This window comes from Gymnoscopelus microlampas (assembly GCF_963454915.1).
Source record: "Gymnoscopelus microlampas genome assembly, chromosome: 9".
Lineage (NCBI taxonomy): Eukaryota > Metazoa > Chordata > Actinopteri > Myctophiformes > Myctophidae > Gymnoscopelus > Gymnoscopelus microlampas.
The window spans coordinates 55,438,998-55,458,426 of NC_139946.1; the positions used below are offsets into that span (position 1 = coordinate 55,438,998).

Consider the following 19,429-nt stretch of genomic DNA (forward strand, 5'->3'; position numbering starts at 1 on the left):
TGAAACTACAAAGGGAGGTGATGAAACTACAAATGGACGCCACTCCGAACTTCGGCTGGGCGGTCTCAGAACTTTTCCTTGGAACCTGTGCACCTCCAGAGGTCTCGACTCTCCGAACTATAGTTTGGGAAGCCTTTCCGAACGACATATTGGTCTTTAGACTTGACAGATGTTTTGTAGATCGTGGTTTAGACTTGACATATGTTGTAGTAGATGTGTGTGTGTGTGTGTGTGTGTGTGTGTGTGTGTGTGTGTGTGTGTGTGTGTGTGTGTGTGTGTGTGTGAGTGTGTGTGTGTTAGACTTGACAGATGTTGTAGTAGATGGTGTGTGCGTTTGCGTCCGCTGCCATGGCTTCGAACATGCAGTCATGCTTGTGTGCGTGCAGCTCCGTCATTGGCAGGTCGACGCAGTGGGAGGAGCTATCGGCGTTCTGGTTGTGAGGGTTCTGAGTGCCGTACGACGGGTTTGTCTGTGAAGACACATCATAATAAATACTCATTAGAATATGAATTAACACACACACACACACACACACACACACACACACACACACACACACACACACACACACACACACACACACACACACAAACTAGCATATCTAATATCATAGTGAGGCATCACTATGAAACCTAGCATTGCTAGGTTTCATAGTGATGCTAGGTTTCATAGCGATGCTAGGTTACATAGCGATGCTAGGTTACATAGCGATGCTAGGTTTCATAGCGATGCTAGGTTTCATAGCGATGCTAGGTTACATAGCGATGCTAGGTTTCATAGTGATGCTAGGTTTCATAGTGATGCTAGGTTTCAAAGTGATGCTAGGTTTCATAGTGATGCTAGGTTTCAAAGTGATGCTAGGTTTCATAGTGATGCTAGGTTTCAAAGTGATGCTAGGTTTAATAGTGATGCTAGGTTTCAAAGTGATGCTAGGTTTCAAAGTGATGCTAGGTTTCATAGTGATGCTAGGTTTCAAAGTGATGCTATGTTTCATAGTCATGCTAGGTTTCAAAGTGATGCTAGGTTTCATAGTGATGCTAGGTTTCATAGTGATGCTAGGTTTCAAAGTGATGCTAGGTTTCATAGTGATGCTAGGTTTGCTAGGTTTGCTAGGTTGCTAGGTTTTGCTAGGTTTCATAGTGATGCTAGGTTTCATAATGATGATAGGTTTCATAGCGATGCTAGGTTTCATAGTGATGCTAGGTTTCATAGTGATGCTAGTGTTCATGTGGTTAGTGTCCTGACCTTCCCGGCAGCTCCCAGAGGGAAGTCTTTACGACACAGATGTGCGATGATTCCTGCAGCCAGCGCGTCTCCCAAAACGTTGATCATGGTACGGAACCTGTCTCTGTAACGACAACATGTTGATCATGGTACGGAACCTGTCTGTGTAAAGACAACATGTTGATCATGGTACGGAACCTGTCTGTGTAAAGACAACATGTTGATCATGGTACGGAACCTGTCTGTGTAAAGACAACATGTTGATCATGGTACGGAACCTGTCTGTGTAAAGACAACATGTTGATCATGGTACGGAACCTGTCTGTGTAAAGACAACATGTTGATCATGTTGATCATGGTACGGAACCTGTCTGTGTAAAGACAACATGTTGATCATGGTACGGAACCTGTCTGTGTAAAGACAACATGTTGATCATGGTACGGAACCTGTCTGTGTAAAGACAACATGTTGATCATGGTACGGAACCTGTCTCTGTAAAGACAACATGTTGATCATGGTACGGAACCTGTCTCTGTAAAGACAACACGTTGATCATGGTACGGAACCTGTCTCTGTAAAGACAACATGTTGATCATGGTACGGAACCTGTCTCTGTAAAGACAACATGTTGATCATGGTATGAAACCTGTCTGTGTAAAGACAACATGTTGATCATGGTATGAAACCTGTCTCTGTAAAGACAACATGTTGATCATGGTATGAAACCTGTCTGTGTAAAGACAACATGTTGATCATGGTATGAAACCTGTCTGTGTAAAGACAACATGTTGATCATGGTATGAAACCTGTCTCTGTAAAGACAACATGTTGATCATGGTACTAAACCTGTCTGTGTAAAGACAACATGTTGATCATGGTATGAAACCTGTCTGTGTAAAGACAACATGTTGATCATGGTACTAAACCTGTCTGTGTAAAGACAACATGTTGATCATGGTACTAAACCTGTCTGTGTAAAGACAACATGTTGATCATGGTATGAAACCTGTCTCTGTAACGTCAACACAGCACACAACCACACGTCAAAACAACACAACACGACAAACAAGCACACATCAGGACCAGGCGGCAAGGAATCTCGGCTTACTCCCAATACAAGTGAACACAGATTTGGCTGGACTTCACACTTGATTTTATTACCTTAGTAAAACATTTTTATAAACACTTTATGTTTTCAATCGCTATTTTAAAGTATTTTTTTAAAATGATCATGATATGAGTTTAGTAAATTATGTTCCCATTCATTTAAAAATGTATTATAAAGTAAGGTATGCTTCTTGGGCTTCTACTGTTTCGACACGTTGGCACCACCCAAAAATCCCTCGGATTCCCCATTACCACCTGACAGGATTTTCCGCCATTTTGTGTTTTCTTCAAAGCACAGTTTTTGCTATTTATACAAATGCTGTTCATACAAATTCATACAAACAAGAGGTTTGGGCCACGAAGCGGTCGAGTGTTGTCACAGAAGTCTTTAGGGAAGTTCTTGGAACAGCTGTTATTGACCATGCAGGGGCTGTTAGGGTTGGCTGTCCCACAGGGTTCATGTAGCATGGATTGACGCACCAGCTTATGCAGTTCCGGCTCCTTCTGTGGGTCAGGCATGTCTGCTAATAAGTACTCCGTCACTCTTTGGGTTTGCCGTAATTGTGATAAAGAGGTCAAACTTCCTGTATCTGGTTGCTATGGCAACCAGATACAGGCCAGATCAGGCTGAGGGTCTGATAGGCAAATCAGAGAATCAATCAAGCCGAGAGTCTGATCACAGATCGAGGTGGGGTAAGAAGCCTAAATAATAGCCAGAGCTCTGATCAACAGTCTGTGGCAGGTCTTGGAGGCATGTGGAGTGCTTGCGAATCCTGGACGAACTTCGGAGCTTTTGGCAATTATAGTAGTAAGATGTTGTCCAATGATATATGAGCTCATTTTTTTAGTACTCCATTCCGATTGGCTATGACTGTATTGCAAAGTTTGCTGGCCCTGGGTAGGCGACCAGGCCTGGCGGGGAACAGGCCTAGTGTATTTTAGCAGTTTCGAGTTTTTTATCCCCATGGCTGCCAGCTCCCGCCTGATGTTGTGTGGGAGTTCTGATTGGTCCAGATCGAACTGAATAACTGCTAGTTTACATAATGTCTTCAGACTAGGACTTAAGTGTAAGATCTGTAAACAACGAGATGTGGGTGGTCTACTGGTTATGAATCCAAAGAGGATGATGCAATCTCCCACCATGCAACAGCACCGATTATACACGAGACCCAGGCCTTTCCCCGGGCTCACACTTCTTCCAGGAGAAGGTCCCTGGATTCAATTTCCACAGATCATTGCAACAGCTGGATATAGCAGATGTATATTTCCATCTGCCGAATATGTACAGCTCTCCATTGTAGGTAAAGGCTGAATGATACCTGCGTCCTTCTGGAAGAAGCTGTCCAGAAGGTGTGTTCAGCCAGCAGTTGGTCTCTGTGTCAAACACTCTGACGGTGTTGTAGTACTGACCCCCCCTGCCCCCAAATACAAACATCTTTGTCCTGATGATGGTGGCAGAGTGACGTTCTGAAGCAGGTGGTGGAGTGCCTCTGGTGTTAATTAAAGTCCAGACCATGGTGGTGGTGTCCAACTTGTACGTGTCATTAGTCCATCTAGTCATCGTGTTGTATCCTCCATGTATATACATGACCTTCCCCAAGACACAGGCTGAGTGGTTTCTCCTCCCCTCTGGAACGGTCCCAGAAATCTTAGGCTTGAACCATCTGTGGGCGTCGACATCAAATGCGTAAATAATGTTGTCCTTGTATTCCCCTGTGAGGGTGCATTTACCCTCTGCTTTAATACGTTTACAATTCACCAACCCACCCCAGATGTAGACCGTGTCTTCTATCAGCACAGCTGTATGGTAGAAGCGCATAGAGGGAACCTCAAGGGGGAGTTCTCCTCTTCCAGGGGTCACTGGGGTCAACTTCATCCAGCGCAAAGACACCGTGTTGAAGACCTGCACATCAATCTGATCCTTGTTGTCGGTTAACCCACCAAAGTAGAACACATTTTGTCCAACTGGCACAGACGAACAATAACGTAAGTGTCTATTCTTATGATTTCCTTTCAGGGGCGCCGTCCAACGCAACATCGCTGTCTCTCTGCGTCTCTCTTTCTCTGTGTCTCTCTTTCTCTGTCCGGTGCTGTCTTGTCTGTCTGTCTCTGTCTCTGTCTCTTGTAGATGTCAGTCAACCTCTCTAAATATGTTTTAATATATCTTGGAGCTTGGAGAGGTGTCCGAAAATATATCCTCCTCTCTCTCTTTCTCAATCTCAATCTTCCCTGTCGTCTCGTCCCTGCTCTCCCTCTCTCTAACTCTCCGTGGATTGTGCCTGAGAACACTAATTGCCTTGGACGTAGTCAGACAAATTAAATGTTCATAGGTTCTCTGGAATGTTTATACTTATTCCTTCTAACTCTTCTGCTTCTCAATCAAGCCTTTATCTTAATAAGCTTTTATCTTCTTCACTGGGTAGAACCTGCCTGAGGACTGAGTACTCTCTTCAACATATCTCTCATGTCTGCAACGTCTTATATAGGCAGACCTGACGTCACACCAGCTCTGGCGTGATGTCACACCAACACAAAGCGTCATCAGGCATGTTAACAACACCCGTTTGCGTTAAGCGTTACTGAATTCCAATATCGTTTTCCAGTCAAAACGTTTCTAATGCTAACGGCAATATAACTGTACCAGACAACTTATCCAACCTCACAACCAAGACGAAACAAACATTAAACTCACAGGTTACGATGTGTCTCTTTGTCGCTGGGCTAAACATACTTTGCGAGTCCTTTGCGAGAGGAAGTAGGAACTTTAATCTCTGGGACCACACTGTAACATCCTCAATGTTATTTTATAACACTGAGGGGTAGAAATGGATCCAAATGGACCTGTTTGGTTCCATTTCTATTAAGTTTACAAACGTTGTGGTTTCACTTACAGGACCCAATCAACGGCCACGATCAGTGTGATGTCATCTGGCGGCAACCCCACGGATGTCAACACGATCACCATGGTAACCAGACCCGCTTGAGGGATCCCTGCCGCTCCGATACTGGCTGCTGTGGCTGTGATGCTGTAACAGACACACATACATGTATCAATATTATAGAGCTCACAATGTTTCACAGCCTGACACATTGTGAGCTTGTAGATCTGATACTTTTGCTCTTAAAAAAGAAAAGAAAACTTGATTGATCTGTATAGCGCTTTTCCAAACATCGTTTCAAAAGTGTTTCACAGAACATGTGAAATAAAAGCAGCAAATACACAATAAAAACTGGATTAATAGCAAAACAATCAGAGCTGACATAAGCGCATAAACGTGGGGAAAAAAACTATTTTGTTCTATATTAGTGTCACCGCTGACTTAACTAAATTCACCCCTGATTGCTAGATGAAATCCATCCTAACATGAAAATATGCAGTCAAAACTAAATAAATAAAGGGTATTTAAACATATTCAGCTCCTGGCAGGAGCTCGTCACACATACAGGTGTGTTTTCAGAAGCAATTTAACGGGCTTCCAAATAAAGCCTATAGGTGCCTTGTCGGTATTGAGGTATTTGGTCAAATATTTCCTCATATTTGATTTTGACGATATCAGCCAGAAATCCATTATTATGAAGAGGAACATTATCCAACAATACCAGATCTACAAGCTCACAACGTGCCACGAGGCGTCACGGCTCGTTGTGAGCTTGTAGATCGGCTATTTTTGGGGAAGAGATTTGGTGTAGAGGGGGAAAAAAGCGGTCCAAGTACAGAGACGACTCTGGTCCAGTTTACTAAGTGTTGAGGGTTTAAGTCATGGGTCTTCAACAGGGGGTCCAGGACCCCTGGGGGGTAAAGCAAAGCAAAGCAAAGTTTGTTGTTTACCCAGGGTGTCGGACTAAGCACGAAGCTTGTTTCCAGCCGGACCCTGCATGGAAGCCTTGCTCAAGGGCTATTCAGCGGTGATTCATGATTGATGTGATGAATTGGGGAATCGAACTAGGGACCTTCCGGTATCAAGGCCGCCCCTCTAACCACTAGGCCACCGCTGCCACCAGAGTTACTACAGGGGGTCCGCCAAATCTTTGTGTGATTTTTTTTTTTTACATTAACCATCTGAACCCTATTCTGAAGGGAACATTCACCGGAAAATAGCCGATCTACAAGCTCACAACGCCTCGCAATGCGAGGCGTTGTAGATCTTGAAGCTTGTAGATCTGCTATTTTTTGGGAAAGATGTTTGGTGTAGAGGGGAAAAAAGAGCAGACCAAGTACGGAGCCAGAGGTCAAGTTTACCAAGTATTGAGGGTTTAAGTGGGTTAAATGTCTGTAAATACACGTTAACATTAAATTGACACAACGCTGATGATAGTGTCTGTCAAACAGGTCTATGAAGCTCTCTATGAGGTCGACGCACAGCTCAAAGGTTGGTGACAGATGCGTAGGACAAAGGTGCAAATGTTCAGAAGGGGATCTCTGACCATAACATCAAAGAAAAAGGCCAAAAAAATGTTCTTTATTAAAGGACAACTTCAACCATTTTCAACCAATCTTCATATAATTGGTCCTCACTAATACTCATGATAAAATGTTTTATTTTATTTCATTTATCTACTCGGTCTGTGTCTCATAGGTGGGTGTTGACACTTCAGAAACCCGCCTACCAGTGACATCATCGTTAGGCAATTTATTTAAAAATGTTAAAGGGACTACACCATGAATTTTTACTTTTCCTTCTTTTTTGTGTGTTTTTGGTCTCCCCTACCTCTCTTCTATCCCAAAAAATACCCCAGTTTGAACACTCAAGCTTTCACAGCATATCTGGGGTTTTCTGTAAATTGGTCTCAAAACAGACCAAACTGATTTTTACCCAGACGTGACGTGACGTCAGGGTACAATCCCTCCCGTTTTTTCAGTTCCAACTGAATTTTTTTATTCTTTTTTATTTTTTATTTTTATTTATTTATTTTCTTACTTTTTCCACACAGAACCAGGAGATAACATGCATACAAACTGGATCAACAGCGCCCCGTGCCAAACAGGACAATGTGGTATTGCAGGTGAAAGTGCTTTATAAGCCAGAGAGAAGTTAGTTGGAATGAGTATATCTGAGGCTTGATTTAGGCTCAAACCTTTTGAAAAACGTTTGAGGGACATAAACAATATGATATTAAATATATATATATTTTTAAATTCATGGTGTAGATCCTTTAAATTAGGCCTGCCACCAGCAGGCCTAATTAAAAAAATCACACCCAGTGTGAAGTGGGCGGTGTGTGTGGTCATCACAACATGACTCACTTTTTTTTAAGTCCATACTGCTATTCATAGGGCTGCACATGTGTCATGTGTTTCGCTAGCCAATCACAGTCCTGAATTTGCAAAGTCAGCCAATCACATTACAGTTAGTGGTGATGACACTATAGCTGTAATGTGATTGGCTGACTTTGCAAAAGTATCGATTTGCATTAACAATGGAAGGGTTAGGGGTGTAGACTGCGTTGTAGACTATTGGCCAATCACGGTGCAGGATTGGTCAGTGTCCAAAACTCACTTATAGGGGGCGGTTACACCGCCCCAAAAAAATATCCTCTAATCATGAATGCAGTGTCCGATTGCTGTGAAAGGCCAAAGGAGAAATGTTACCCTTTTCACAAAGAAATAACTAATACGAAATACGGTTGGCCGTAACACCTATTATAGCGCCACCAGGAGGCCACCATAACCTACCTGACCTGGCAGAGACCTGTGCTCCGAGGAGCACTTTTTCTACTTATGATTTTGATTAATGCGATAACAATGGCTTCCATTATAGCATGCATATTTTCCAGGGACAGAAAGCCTGTAGTTTCTATCAGCTTGGATTGCCCATCGATGATGTCACTGGTAGGCGGGTTTCTGAAATGTCCACAGCCCTCCTCTAAGACACAGAGTGAGTAGACAAAAATGGCACCGTATTATAATGAGCATTAGTGAGGACCAATTATATGAGGATTGGTTGAAAATGGGTGAAGTCGTCCTTTGAGTCGACGTTTTGGTCGTTAGACCTTCATCAGGACAGACATATGAAGCTATCTATGAAATCTATGAAACAATGATGTTTCAATCTGCAACACAGTTTTATACAATATGTAGTGGGGGGGTCCCTGCTTCATCTCTCCCTCGGCTAAGGGGTCCTTGACCTGAAAAACGTTGAAGACCCCTGGTTTAAGTGGTTAGATGTCATATAGCATAGAGCTCAACAGTGACTTTCCAGAAGTGAAAATCCCATTGCTATAGTGCGTATAGCTACTGAACGAATGAGCTTTTCATTAGTAGCTATAACGTCATAACCATCCAAGGCATACTCACCTTGGATGAGCGTCATCGACGCTATACGATCCTTTAAGCCTTGAAGCCACAAGTCCGTATGAAATCAACCTAATTTTAAGAACAAAACACAACAAACATGGTAGCCATGGCATGGAGCAATACTACACTACCCACAATCCTACAGTGTCAGGAGCGACGTCTCTGATTGGTGGGAGCTTCATGCGCTACCATGGAGATGCTACCCCCCCCCGTGCGCGCGAACATAGATATAGAAACCTAGACGCCTCATTGGCCGCTGCGGTTCATTGGAGCGACCTGTATCGCGGCCGCCATATTTGGGAAAGCACGATGCCACTCAAAGTGACTACTGGCCAATCACAGCGCGTCTTTTCCGGGACTTGTCAGAGTCTAGTTGTACAAAAGTATCACGCAGCCGAGCCTTCTAATGCATTCATGTCTGTTGAAGCAGGCGGTCTCTCCACCAATAAAACCATTACAAAATCCCGATTTTTTTTTCTTCTGTGTATGCTGAGCGAATTTGAGGCGGATCTGACAATCCGCCTCGGAGGAGTTTGTTAAGGTACAACCTGTGAAAATGGCTTGAAATGCACAAAAACGCCACTATAAATTCAAAATGGCCGACTTCCTGTTCGGTTTAGGTCATGGCTACAAGATACTTTTTTGTAAGTCGGGACATGATACAGGTGTGTACCAATTTGCATGCATGTAGGTGAAACCGTATTGCGAGGCTTCAAGCACGACATTTTGTAGGGGGCGCTATTGAGCCATTAGGCCACGTCCCTTTTGGAGACGATTAAAATACGTAATTCTTCGCCACTGTGATGTGTGTGCAAAGTTGCGTAACTTTTTGAGTACGTTTAAGCCCTCATTTTCCCGATTCATTCGGGGGAATAATAATAATCTTAAACGATATGAACTAGAGGAACCATGTTAAATCCCTGTCCATTCATTTCAAGGCTGCTCAACAGGAAAACAGAGATGGCTTAAGCAATTACATCCTGTCCCTATTGGACATCTGAGAGCACCTACCAAGTTTGGGAAGTTTAGAATGCTGGGAACTGGAGTTATGGCTGTTTAAAGCCCAGCCAATAGGAAAACAGAGAGGACGTGGCTTAAGCAATTACAGCCTGCCCCTTTTGGCCGTCAAAGAGCACCTACTAAGCTTGGGAAGTTTAGCTTGCTGGGAACTGGAGTTACGGCTGTTTAAAGCCCAGCCAGTAGAAACACAGAGGGGGTGGAGCAATGGTGTGCCTTTAAGTGTGTGTGCGTGCGTGCGTGCGTGCGCGTGCGTGCGTGCGTGCGTGTGTGTGTGTGTGTGTGTGCGCATGTCTTTACGTTGCGCATGTGTTGCACGGTCTCCTGTTAGTGTTTAACTGGTGTAACTGGTTGCATCTTTGTGTTACAATCAGCTGCAGCTGTTGTTGCCGTGCTCATACATACGGACAAACACACTCGGTCACTTGATGGAGTGGCTGGCACCACTCACAAATCCCTGAAAGATAACTATGTTGCACAACCTTTGCCGTGTTGCCAATCTGTAATTCATAGTTTGTCATGAAGCCTCAATGTGTCAAATTAAGACACAACAGTGACAATAACCTAACATGAAGGCTGTTGAACAACACAGCTTCGTTCTGAACCAATATCATCCCAAGCTGCACACAAACGTCTGTTTAGTTAAAATACCATTTAGTTAAATGGTTTTCAACCAGTGGTCCGGGGACCACCAGTGGTCCTTGAGGGAGTACCAGGGGGTTCCCCAGCAAAATTAGTTAACGTAGCGTCACAATCATTTTTAACCACGTAGCTTTGGCTATTCAAAAATAGCAGATCTACAAGCTCATGAGCTTGTAGATCTGCTATTTTTTGAAAAATCTCGAAAATGTGTGCATATATTTATTCATACATTTTTAACTCAAAATCTTTGCTTCTTGGGGGTCCCTGGCACAAAACATTTTCAGATGGGGGTCCACGGCCAAATGTTAATCAATCTAGGGGTCCTTGGCATAAAAAAAGGTTGAAAACCACTGATTTAGTTCACAAATACGAGCGCAGAGTTTGGCAAGTTCCAACTAACTTGTCAGCATGTTAATGGCACTCAATGAGTTAAGAGCTGCATATACACATTCTGTATCTGGGTTACGAAAAGACCCCCCCCCCCCCCCCCACCTTCCCTCGGATTGGCCTCAGCTTGCCTTCCCAAAAATGGCGGCCGAGATACAGACGCCCCGGAGCCGGAGGAGGCGTCTACCTTTTTATGTCTATGCCCGCGAATGTCACACATGTTTCTAAGCTACCACTAGATCCCATAGCCGGGAGGGAGAGTCCTCAAAAAAATCACTACAAGCCAAACTACCGCAGCTTACATCGCAATCACAGACCAGCTGAAATGGCGTTCAGCGACCATAATCGTGACGCACAGACACACACACCCACACACACACACACACACATACTGGCCACTTTATTAGACACACCTCTCCAACTGCACGTATATGGCACAGGGAAATTGGCATTCCAGGGAAATTGAAAAAGGAGCGCTCGTTTTTAGGCACGGGGCTTCGGGGCGAGGTGGGGCTTTTCCCTGTAACATATACACAAATTTCTAAATCAGCCAATTATATGGCGGCAACTCAATGCATTTAGGCCTGTGCACGTGATCCAGATGATCTGCTGAAGTTCAAACCAGGCGTCAGAATGGAGAAGAAAAGGTGGTTTCAGTGACTTAGAGCGTAGCATGTAGCATTTGTTGGTACCAAATGGGCTGGTCTGGGTGTTTCAGAAACTACTTGATCTACTGGGATTTCCACTCTCAACCATCTCTAGGGTTTTAACTCTTTCACTGCCTTGTGACATATTTCTGTCTGCGTGCGTCCACCCACCGCCCGGCGATGTTTAGATGTCCTTACCTTTTCAACTAGTCACAGAATATCTATCTCCAGTATGATCGATCCCCCGACGGTTGGTAAACACGGAGCCTTTCACTGTGCTTCCGCGAGAGAAAAAAATAAGTCATCGCGACCTCCCGGTCACTTGTTACAGGCCGTTGAATATAGCTCGTCTCCTCAAAAATGCAGGGAGGAAGAAGAGATACAGCCGTTTCCCAAAATACGCTAAGCAGGAAGTGAACGGTGGCGGAGATCTTTGGATCACGTGATCTCCTGGATCTGTGTGACTTGGGGGATGAAAACGGTCACTCGTGTGTCGGAGAACAGCGCCATCTGGTGGAAAACCACTGACAACGGAAAAAGTCGTAACAGTCGTCTTTGGCAGTGAATGAGTTAATTTATGGATTTTTCTGGAAAGATTACCCCCTGGGTCCTAGGGGCCGCCAACAATGACAGTTCAATGAAATGGGAAATTCACTTCTGGAAAACCACTGCTGGAAATTCACTTGACCACTGCGCCAACTACTGTTATCATTAAAATGACTGTCATTATAGTACCTTATGGTGACCAGCTGTCCGAAGTCCAGTTCGTAGTCGTTGACCTGGGCGATAAAGATGGCCGCCACGGCCTCGTAGAGCGCGGTGCCGTCCATGTTGATGGTCGCCCCCACCGGCAGGACGAAGCGGGCGATCTGACGATCCACGTTACAATTCTCCAGCAGACACTTCATGGTGATGGGCAGAGTGGCAGAGCTGAGGAGAGAGAGAACACACACTTCATGGTGATGGGCAGAGTGGCAGAGCTGAGGAGAGAGAGAACACACACTTCATGGTGATGGGCAGAGTGGCAGAGCTGAGGAGAGAACAGACTGACCGTTATGTCAAGTAACTTCGATTGATTTGATTTAATACTTTATTAGACTGGAGGAGCCACAGCCCTATCGAAGGTCTTGAAGGGCGGATCCAAAGTCTTGCGCTCGGTACCAGCGCCGCTTCCTATTGCTTCACCAATCTATGTCCCCGCCTCCCCTCCCCCTCCCCAAAGGGCGCTCTTTGCCAACCTATGAATGATGCCTTATCTTCGAGAGAAGGATACACCAGGAAATTACGTCATCTAAAACAATTTCACTTTATCTCGGATTTCTTTTCCCAGATTGTGTTTTTGGTGAAAACGAGCTATTATTCAACTGCCGATAACTACAGAATGGACGATCATGGTTACAATGTTTGTTTTTTTTTCGGTGGAAAGAAGAGAGCCATCTGGCACCGAGACATCGTTTGTTTACATCCGGGTTGAAAAAAACATTCTGTAGATCGTCAAAAAGACTCAAATAAGGTAAAACCGCTGGGCAGACCCAGAAAAACGCAACCCACAGTGACTTTACAGAAAAAATGTCGGCTTGTAATAAGCCGACATGGCAACGTTTGGGGGGCTGACCTGGAGGAGGTTGCCAGGGCGATGACCAGGGCCTGCAGCAGGCCTCTGATGAAGGTGAAGGGGTTCTTCCGGGTCAACACGAAGAAGAAGAACGGCAGCAGGATGAGGCCGTGGACAAAGAGCCCGGCCAGGACGGTGACGGTGTACCAGCCCAGCTTCTGGCCCAGAGTGGACGGGTCCTGCATGTCCAGGATCTTACCGGCCACCAGGAAGATGATGCCAAACGGAAAATACCTACGGACAGAGGAAAGTAACTAAGTAAAATACCTACGGACAGAGGAAAGTAACTAAGTAAAATACCTACGGACAGAGGAAAGTAACTAAGTAAAATACCTACGGACAGAGGACAGTAACTAAGTAAAGTACCTACGGACAGAGGAAAGTAACTAAGTAAAATACCTACGGACAGAGGAAAGTAACTAAGTAAAATACCTACGGACAGAGGAAAGTAACTAAGTAAAATACCTACGGACAGAGGACAGTAACTAAGTAAAATACCTACGGACAGAGGACAGTAACTAAGTAAAATACCTACGGACAGAGGACAGTAACTAAGTAAAATACCTACGGACAGAGGAAAGTAACTAAGTAAAATACCTACGGACAGAGGACAGTAACTAAGTAAAATACCTACGGACAGAGGACAGTAACTAAGTAAAATACCTACGGACAGAGGAAAGTAACTAAGTAAAATACCTACGGACAGAGGAAAGTAACTAAGTAAAATACCTACGGACAGAGGACAGTAACTAAGTAAAATACCTACGGACAGAGGACAGTAACTAAGTAAAATACCTACGGACAGAGGACAGTAACTAAGTAAAATACCTACGGACAGAGGAAAGTAACTAAGTAAAGCAGAGGCGATGATATATATATTTTTTTTCATTGCAGCTGAAAAGGCCTCAGAACACAGAGAGAGAAAAATCTGGCATGGCTCACTTGAGTGGATTTTTTTAAGTTAAAACCTTTTAACTTATTGAGTGCCATTGACGTGTTTCACGTGTTTTACCGCAATGGTGCAACGTGCCAATGACGAATGTTTTTGAAAAACAAATAAAAAGACTCAACTTTTGAAAAACAAATTCCGAACCCAAGATATCAGTATCTGAACATTTGCTGCTCCATCCACTCCTTGTTTAACTTATTACTGAAAAAGGCTGTATCTCGGCTCCTAAGCACCTTTTTTTTTTACTATGAATTTTTGGCCCAGACATGCTATTTTCAACATCAGACAATTAATGTCAACAAGGTCGCGATGACCTCGTTGACATTTGTGAAACCACACCGTGCAACCCTCAGTGATTAGCACCCATCAGGGGATCGATTATACTGGAGATAAATATTCTGTGAGTACTTGAAAATCTAAGATGAATTGAAAAATCTCTGGCACTGGGACCACATAGCCAGAAAACATTCTGGCACTCAATGAGTTAATACACGTTTGAAGGACCATGATGAAGACTTTTAATGTTCTGTAAATCCAGCATGTCATGAAAAACTTAAAAAGTACAAATACCTGCTACCAGGGAGATGATCGTAAACGGAAAACACCTACACGAATACATTCACACACTGTTTACCACTGGAACCCCATAGCATCCATATTTTGGTGGGAACATTAGCCAAAAATAACAGATTTACAAGCTCACAGTGTGTTGCGACGGAATGTATTGTGAGCTTGTAGATCAGCAATCTTTTGGCAAAGACATTTGGTGAAGACTGAACAAAGTGGTATACAACTCAGGTCCAGCTTACTACGTCTAGACTGGGTTTAAATGGTTAAAAAAAACACCTGCAACTGTCCATTCACACAGTCAACATACTTTATGCTGGTTAGTAGAGGTCCATTCACACAGTCAACATACTTTATGCTGGTTAGTAGAGGTCCATTCACACAGTCAACATACTTTATGCTGGTTATAGAGGTCCACTCACACAGTCAACATGCTTTATGCAGGTTATTAGAGGTCCATTCACACAGTCAACATACTTTATGCTGGTTATAGAGGTCCATTCACAGAGTCAACATGCTTTATGCTGGTTATAGAGGTCCATTCACACAGTCAACATACTTTATGCTGGTTAGTAGAGGTCCATTCACACAGTCAACATACTTTATGCTGGTTAGTAGAGGTCCATTCACACAGTCAACATGCTTTATGCAGGTTATTAGAGGTCCAACAATCATACTGATCCATTGAGTTAATTATATGACTAAAGAAAATATCTGACACATTGAACCAGGGTTGTCACGTTAGGGCAGTGGTGTAAAGTAACTAAGTACATTTACTCAAGTACTGTAACTCAAAGTCATTTTACTTCTACTTCACTACATCTCAGAGGCACATATTGCACTTTTACTTCCACTACTATAGACCACCGAAGTCCTGACGTCACTCGTTCATCCCCAGGTTCGTAAAGTCATGTCTCTATGGAGAATAACATTGGGTCATCTTAGAATCGTCTCATATAAGAATTGTGGTCCAAAAATAAACAAACTGTCTCTGCGATATTGTCAGGGAGGAGGTTCTGTATGGTTTATGATATTCAGTCACTCATATTTCATACAGTCTGTTTCTGGTGAAAATGTAACTAATTCGGCGGAAGTAACATTATGGTTTTCTCACCGTCAGTTGATGCTTCATATCCATAAGAGTCAAACCGCCGGGGTCATTTGTTTATGTTTGAAACACAGTTCTTATTTGACGCGATATTAAATACGTCAATGGGGATTCAGAATGGGGGTGGAAAACCGCGAACCAGGTAGACAAACCAAGGATGTGTAAATTACGTCAGACTTCGGTGGTCTATTATTAGAAAACTAGTTACTAGTTATTTTGCAGATTTTGATTATTATTATATATAACATACATTAACCACTTCAGCCCTATATACATTTCGACCATTTGAAAATAGCAGATCTACAATCTCACAATGCGTCGCATCGCGACGCATTGTGAGCTTGTAGATCTGCTATTTTCAAAAGATTTTTATACATTTCAAAACTTGTGAAATTGGACATTCTGCATAATGAGTACTTTTTACTTTTGGTACTTTTAAGTACATTTTGATACCAATACTTTTGTACTTTTACTGAAGTAAACTTTGAATCCTGGACTTTTACTTGTAACAGAGTAATCTTTTACTTTAAGTAAAACATTCCAGTACTGATTTTAGATGACGTAGTTTCCGAGCCGTGTGTCCGGTCAGTCAGCAGGGATAATCGTCCAGAGGGTTTGACCCCCCCCCCCCCCCCCCTCCACGTTTTGACCCCCCCTGCAGAGGGTCAGCTAATCCCTGCACACGTGCAGAGATCACCGTCACGGCACGCGCCGCTCACACTGGGGGCGGGGCTTTAAGCCTGGGAGGATATGGGTCTATTAGCCAATTAGAACGGGGGACAGAATCTGTGTCATTTTAAGACTTATTTGGCTGTTCGAAAATATCAGATCTACAAGCTCAGCTGAGCTTATAGATCTGATATTTATGAAATGTTGTACAAATGTTTGAATATACAGTATATATATATTTTTAAGCGACCATTTGTAACTCAAATGTTTGCTTTTTGGGGGTCCTTGACATGACAAAGTTTGAGAACCACTGATTATAGCAACAGGGATTTAGAAGACATTTGTAGAATCCTCCCCAGCTTGTAGATCTGCTATTTTTGAATAGTCAAAGAAATGTAAAATGACACAGATGAATGGGTTAAACGTGTTATTTAGTGTGTCCAGCTCTATAGTGACCAACTGGACGACGTGCACAACCTTCACTTCTGAACAACATAACCCACACTGTCCCTGCAACGTAGCCTGGTAAACCCTCCCTCCAGAAATCTCATTTCCATTTGATTTCAGGAGTGAGTCTGGCCTGATCCGCCTTTCTGCAATATTGGCTGTGGGCTGGAGTTGGGCGGGAGTAATACCGTTGACTGACAACCCCTTCAGCCAATGATCGTTTTTCCCCTTCAGCCAATCAGCAGTTCATTTTTACCACCTCCAGACTAATGTGACGCAACGGGACTTTTGAGACGGCCATGCCCAAAATAGGTTGCCTTATTGGGATACATGCGTGTCACTCCCCGGTTCTCTAAATTTATATTTTTAAATAGGCTCTGTCATGATTAATTGACCACATATATGAAGTTAAACAACTAAATTCTATCCAAACGATATCTTTATAGTAAATTCCGTGCCTCAAAAAAGAAGTTTGAGACCGTTTAAAAAACAAAAGTAAGAAGTGAAGGCACTCGGACAACAACAATGGCTGCCATTCGTCTTTTTTCGGCGTCACTCAGGCTGCACTCGGCTTCATTCGGGCTCACTCGAACTCGCCACCTGATTGGCCAACGTAAGCTGTCAATCACAGAACAATGAGCGACGACGCTGATAGGCTCGTCAGTTTGGCGTACACAGCCAATATTGCAGAATGGGCGTTCATGCCAGACTCACTCCTGAAATCAAATGGAAATGAGATTTCCGAAGGGAGGGTTTACCATGCTACCTGCAACGGGCCGTTCATGTGAACAACACAACCCACACTGTCCCTGCAACGGGCCGTTCATGTGAACAACACAACCCACACTGTCCCTGCAACGGGCCGTTCATGTGAACAACACAACCCACACTGTCCCTGCAACGGGCCGTTCATGTGGGAAACGCTATTTTAATGTCAGACATTTCTTCAAGGTGGCATTAATGGAGCTGAAACCATGATGTCCAAATATGGACTCATCGCGTCATAGATATGTCATAGACCAGGGGTCTTCAACGTTTTCAGGCCAAATAAGGACCCCCTAGCTAAGAGAGAGATGAAGCAGGGACCCCCTACTCTATATTGTTTCAGATTAAAGTTTTTTTTTTTACTTAGTCTGCTCTTTTTTCCCTCTACACCTATAGCCTCTTTGCCAAAAATAGCCGATCTACAAGCTCTCTCTGAGAGCTTGTAGATCTGCTATTTTCGGCTAATGTTCCACTCAGAAAAGGAATTCTAGGGTTCAAGTGGTTAATGTAAAAAAACGAAATCCTATCACACAAAGATTTGGCTGATCCCCTATAATAGTAGCTCTGAGGACCCCCTTGGGATCCCGGACCCCTTTGTTGAAGACCCCTCAGTCATAGACGACTGACGTCATAGATGAGTGATGTCAGAGATCCACATTGTCCCAAGTGGATCCTGGGATCCAGTGGCATCTCTGGCCATCCTGGCTCTCTATAGGCGAGATCACACAGACCTTTTGGAGGGAGGGTGCATGATGACTCATAGTCGTCACTCACTACTCACCAAACTGCAGCGTTGATGATCTTCATGACGCATTCGTTGATGCACTGACACACATTGACCAATGGGAGGCCTCGCTCTCCCATTCTGCCCAGCAACAGACCTAGTAGAGGGAAACAAGCTGATTAATAAATGTGTGCAGAGAAGCAACAATTAATTAAGCCTGAGACGGATCCCAAAGCCCAACACCAGTTGTGGTCAAATCCCAAACACACTGGATCCTCATCAGAAACACAAGACACAGTGGAGAGCGAGGCCGTCCATTGGTCAATGTGTAGTCGGACACTGACAAGACAGGCAGCGAGGCGGGCGGGGGAAACTCTTTCTTATTGTCTTTCTTATGCTTTGTTTGGTCGTATTCTGGTTCTTCATGTCGCACAAATCGTGGCGTTTCGAGAACATTTAAGGGCGTTTCGAGAACATTTAAGGGCGTTTCGAGAACATTTAAGGGCGTTTCGAGAACATTTAAGGGCGTTTCGAGAACATTTAAGGGCGTTTTATTTGAATGACGGTCGGTTTCAGCCGTCACATTTATCAAAGGACAGACGATATGTACGCTAGGATTGGCTGTATAAGATCGCTTGATAAATCTCACTTGGAAGCTAATTCCTGGGCTCAAAAACAGGCGTGTATGTGTACTCTATTAATAAATGAGAGCCATTGTGTGTCTGTAATGCAGGGGATAAAATCAACTAGAATCAACTTGGCCGTAAGCACAATAAATGCTCCTAGCGGAGTTTTTAAACTACAAATGGACTACAAATCATTCAGAGCTTCTGATTGGCGGTCCCAGATGTACCCCCTCCCTCCTGACGGTCCCAACGTGTTCAGAAAGCCCGTCCGAAATGGCAGCATTTTTCTCGGAAGGAGCATGTATTGACCTTTACAATCAACATTACGTACGTGAGTTATGGAACAACCACATTCATCTAACCCAGGGGTCTTCAACAGGGGGTCCTCAGAGGTACTATAGGGGGTCCGCCAAATCTTTGTGTGATAGGATTTAGTTTTTTTACATTAACCACTTGAACCCTAGAATTCCTTTTCTGAGGAAAACATTAGCCAAAAATAGCAGATCTACAAGCTCTCAACGCCTCGCAAGCGCGGCTATTTTCGGCAAAGAGGCTATAGGTGTAGAGGGCAAAAAAGAGCAGACTAAGTAGAAAAAAACTTCTGATATTTACGAGCTCATTACGCGGCACTCGGTGCC

General features: G+C 43.8%; 1 protein-coding gene across 1 annotated transcript in view; it reads right to left on the minus strand.

Moving 5' to 3' along the window:
• Positions 1-273: 273 nt before the first annotated feature.
• Positions 274-19,429, minus strand: part of LOC311052184 (excitatory amino acid transporter 5-like) — a 28,723-nt gene continuing 9,567 nt past the window's right edge. The window contains exons 6-11 of the mRNA XM_084067008.1: positions 18,223-18,322; positions 12,937-13,170; positions 12,057-12,251; positions 5,225-5,359; positions 1,247-1,349; positions 274-470 (exon numbers count right to left, since the gene is read on the minus strand). Coding sequence (XP_083923134.1) covers positions 297-470; positions 1,247-1,349; positions 5,225-5,359; positions 12,057-12,251; positions 12,937-13,170; positions 18,223-18,322 — 941 coding nt within the window. The 3' untranslated portion in view covers positions 274-296. The remainder of the gene's footprint in view (positions 471-1,246; positions 1,350-5,224; positions 5,360-12,056; positions 12,252-12,936; positions 13,171-18,222; positions 18,323-19,429) is intronic.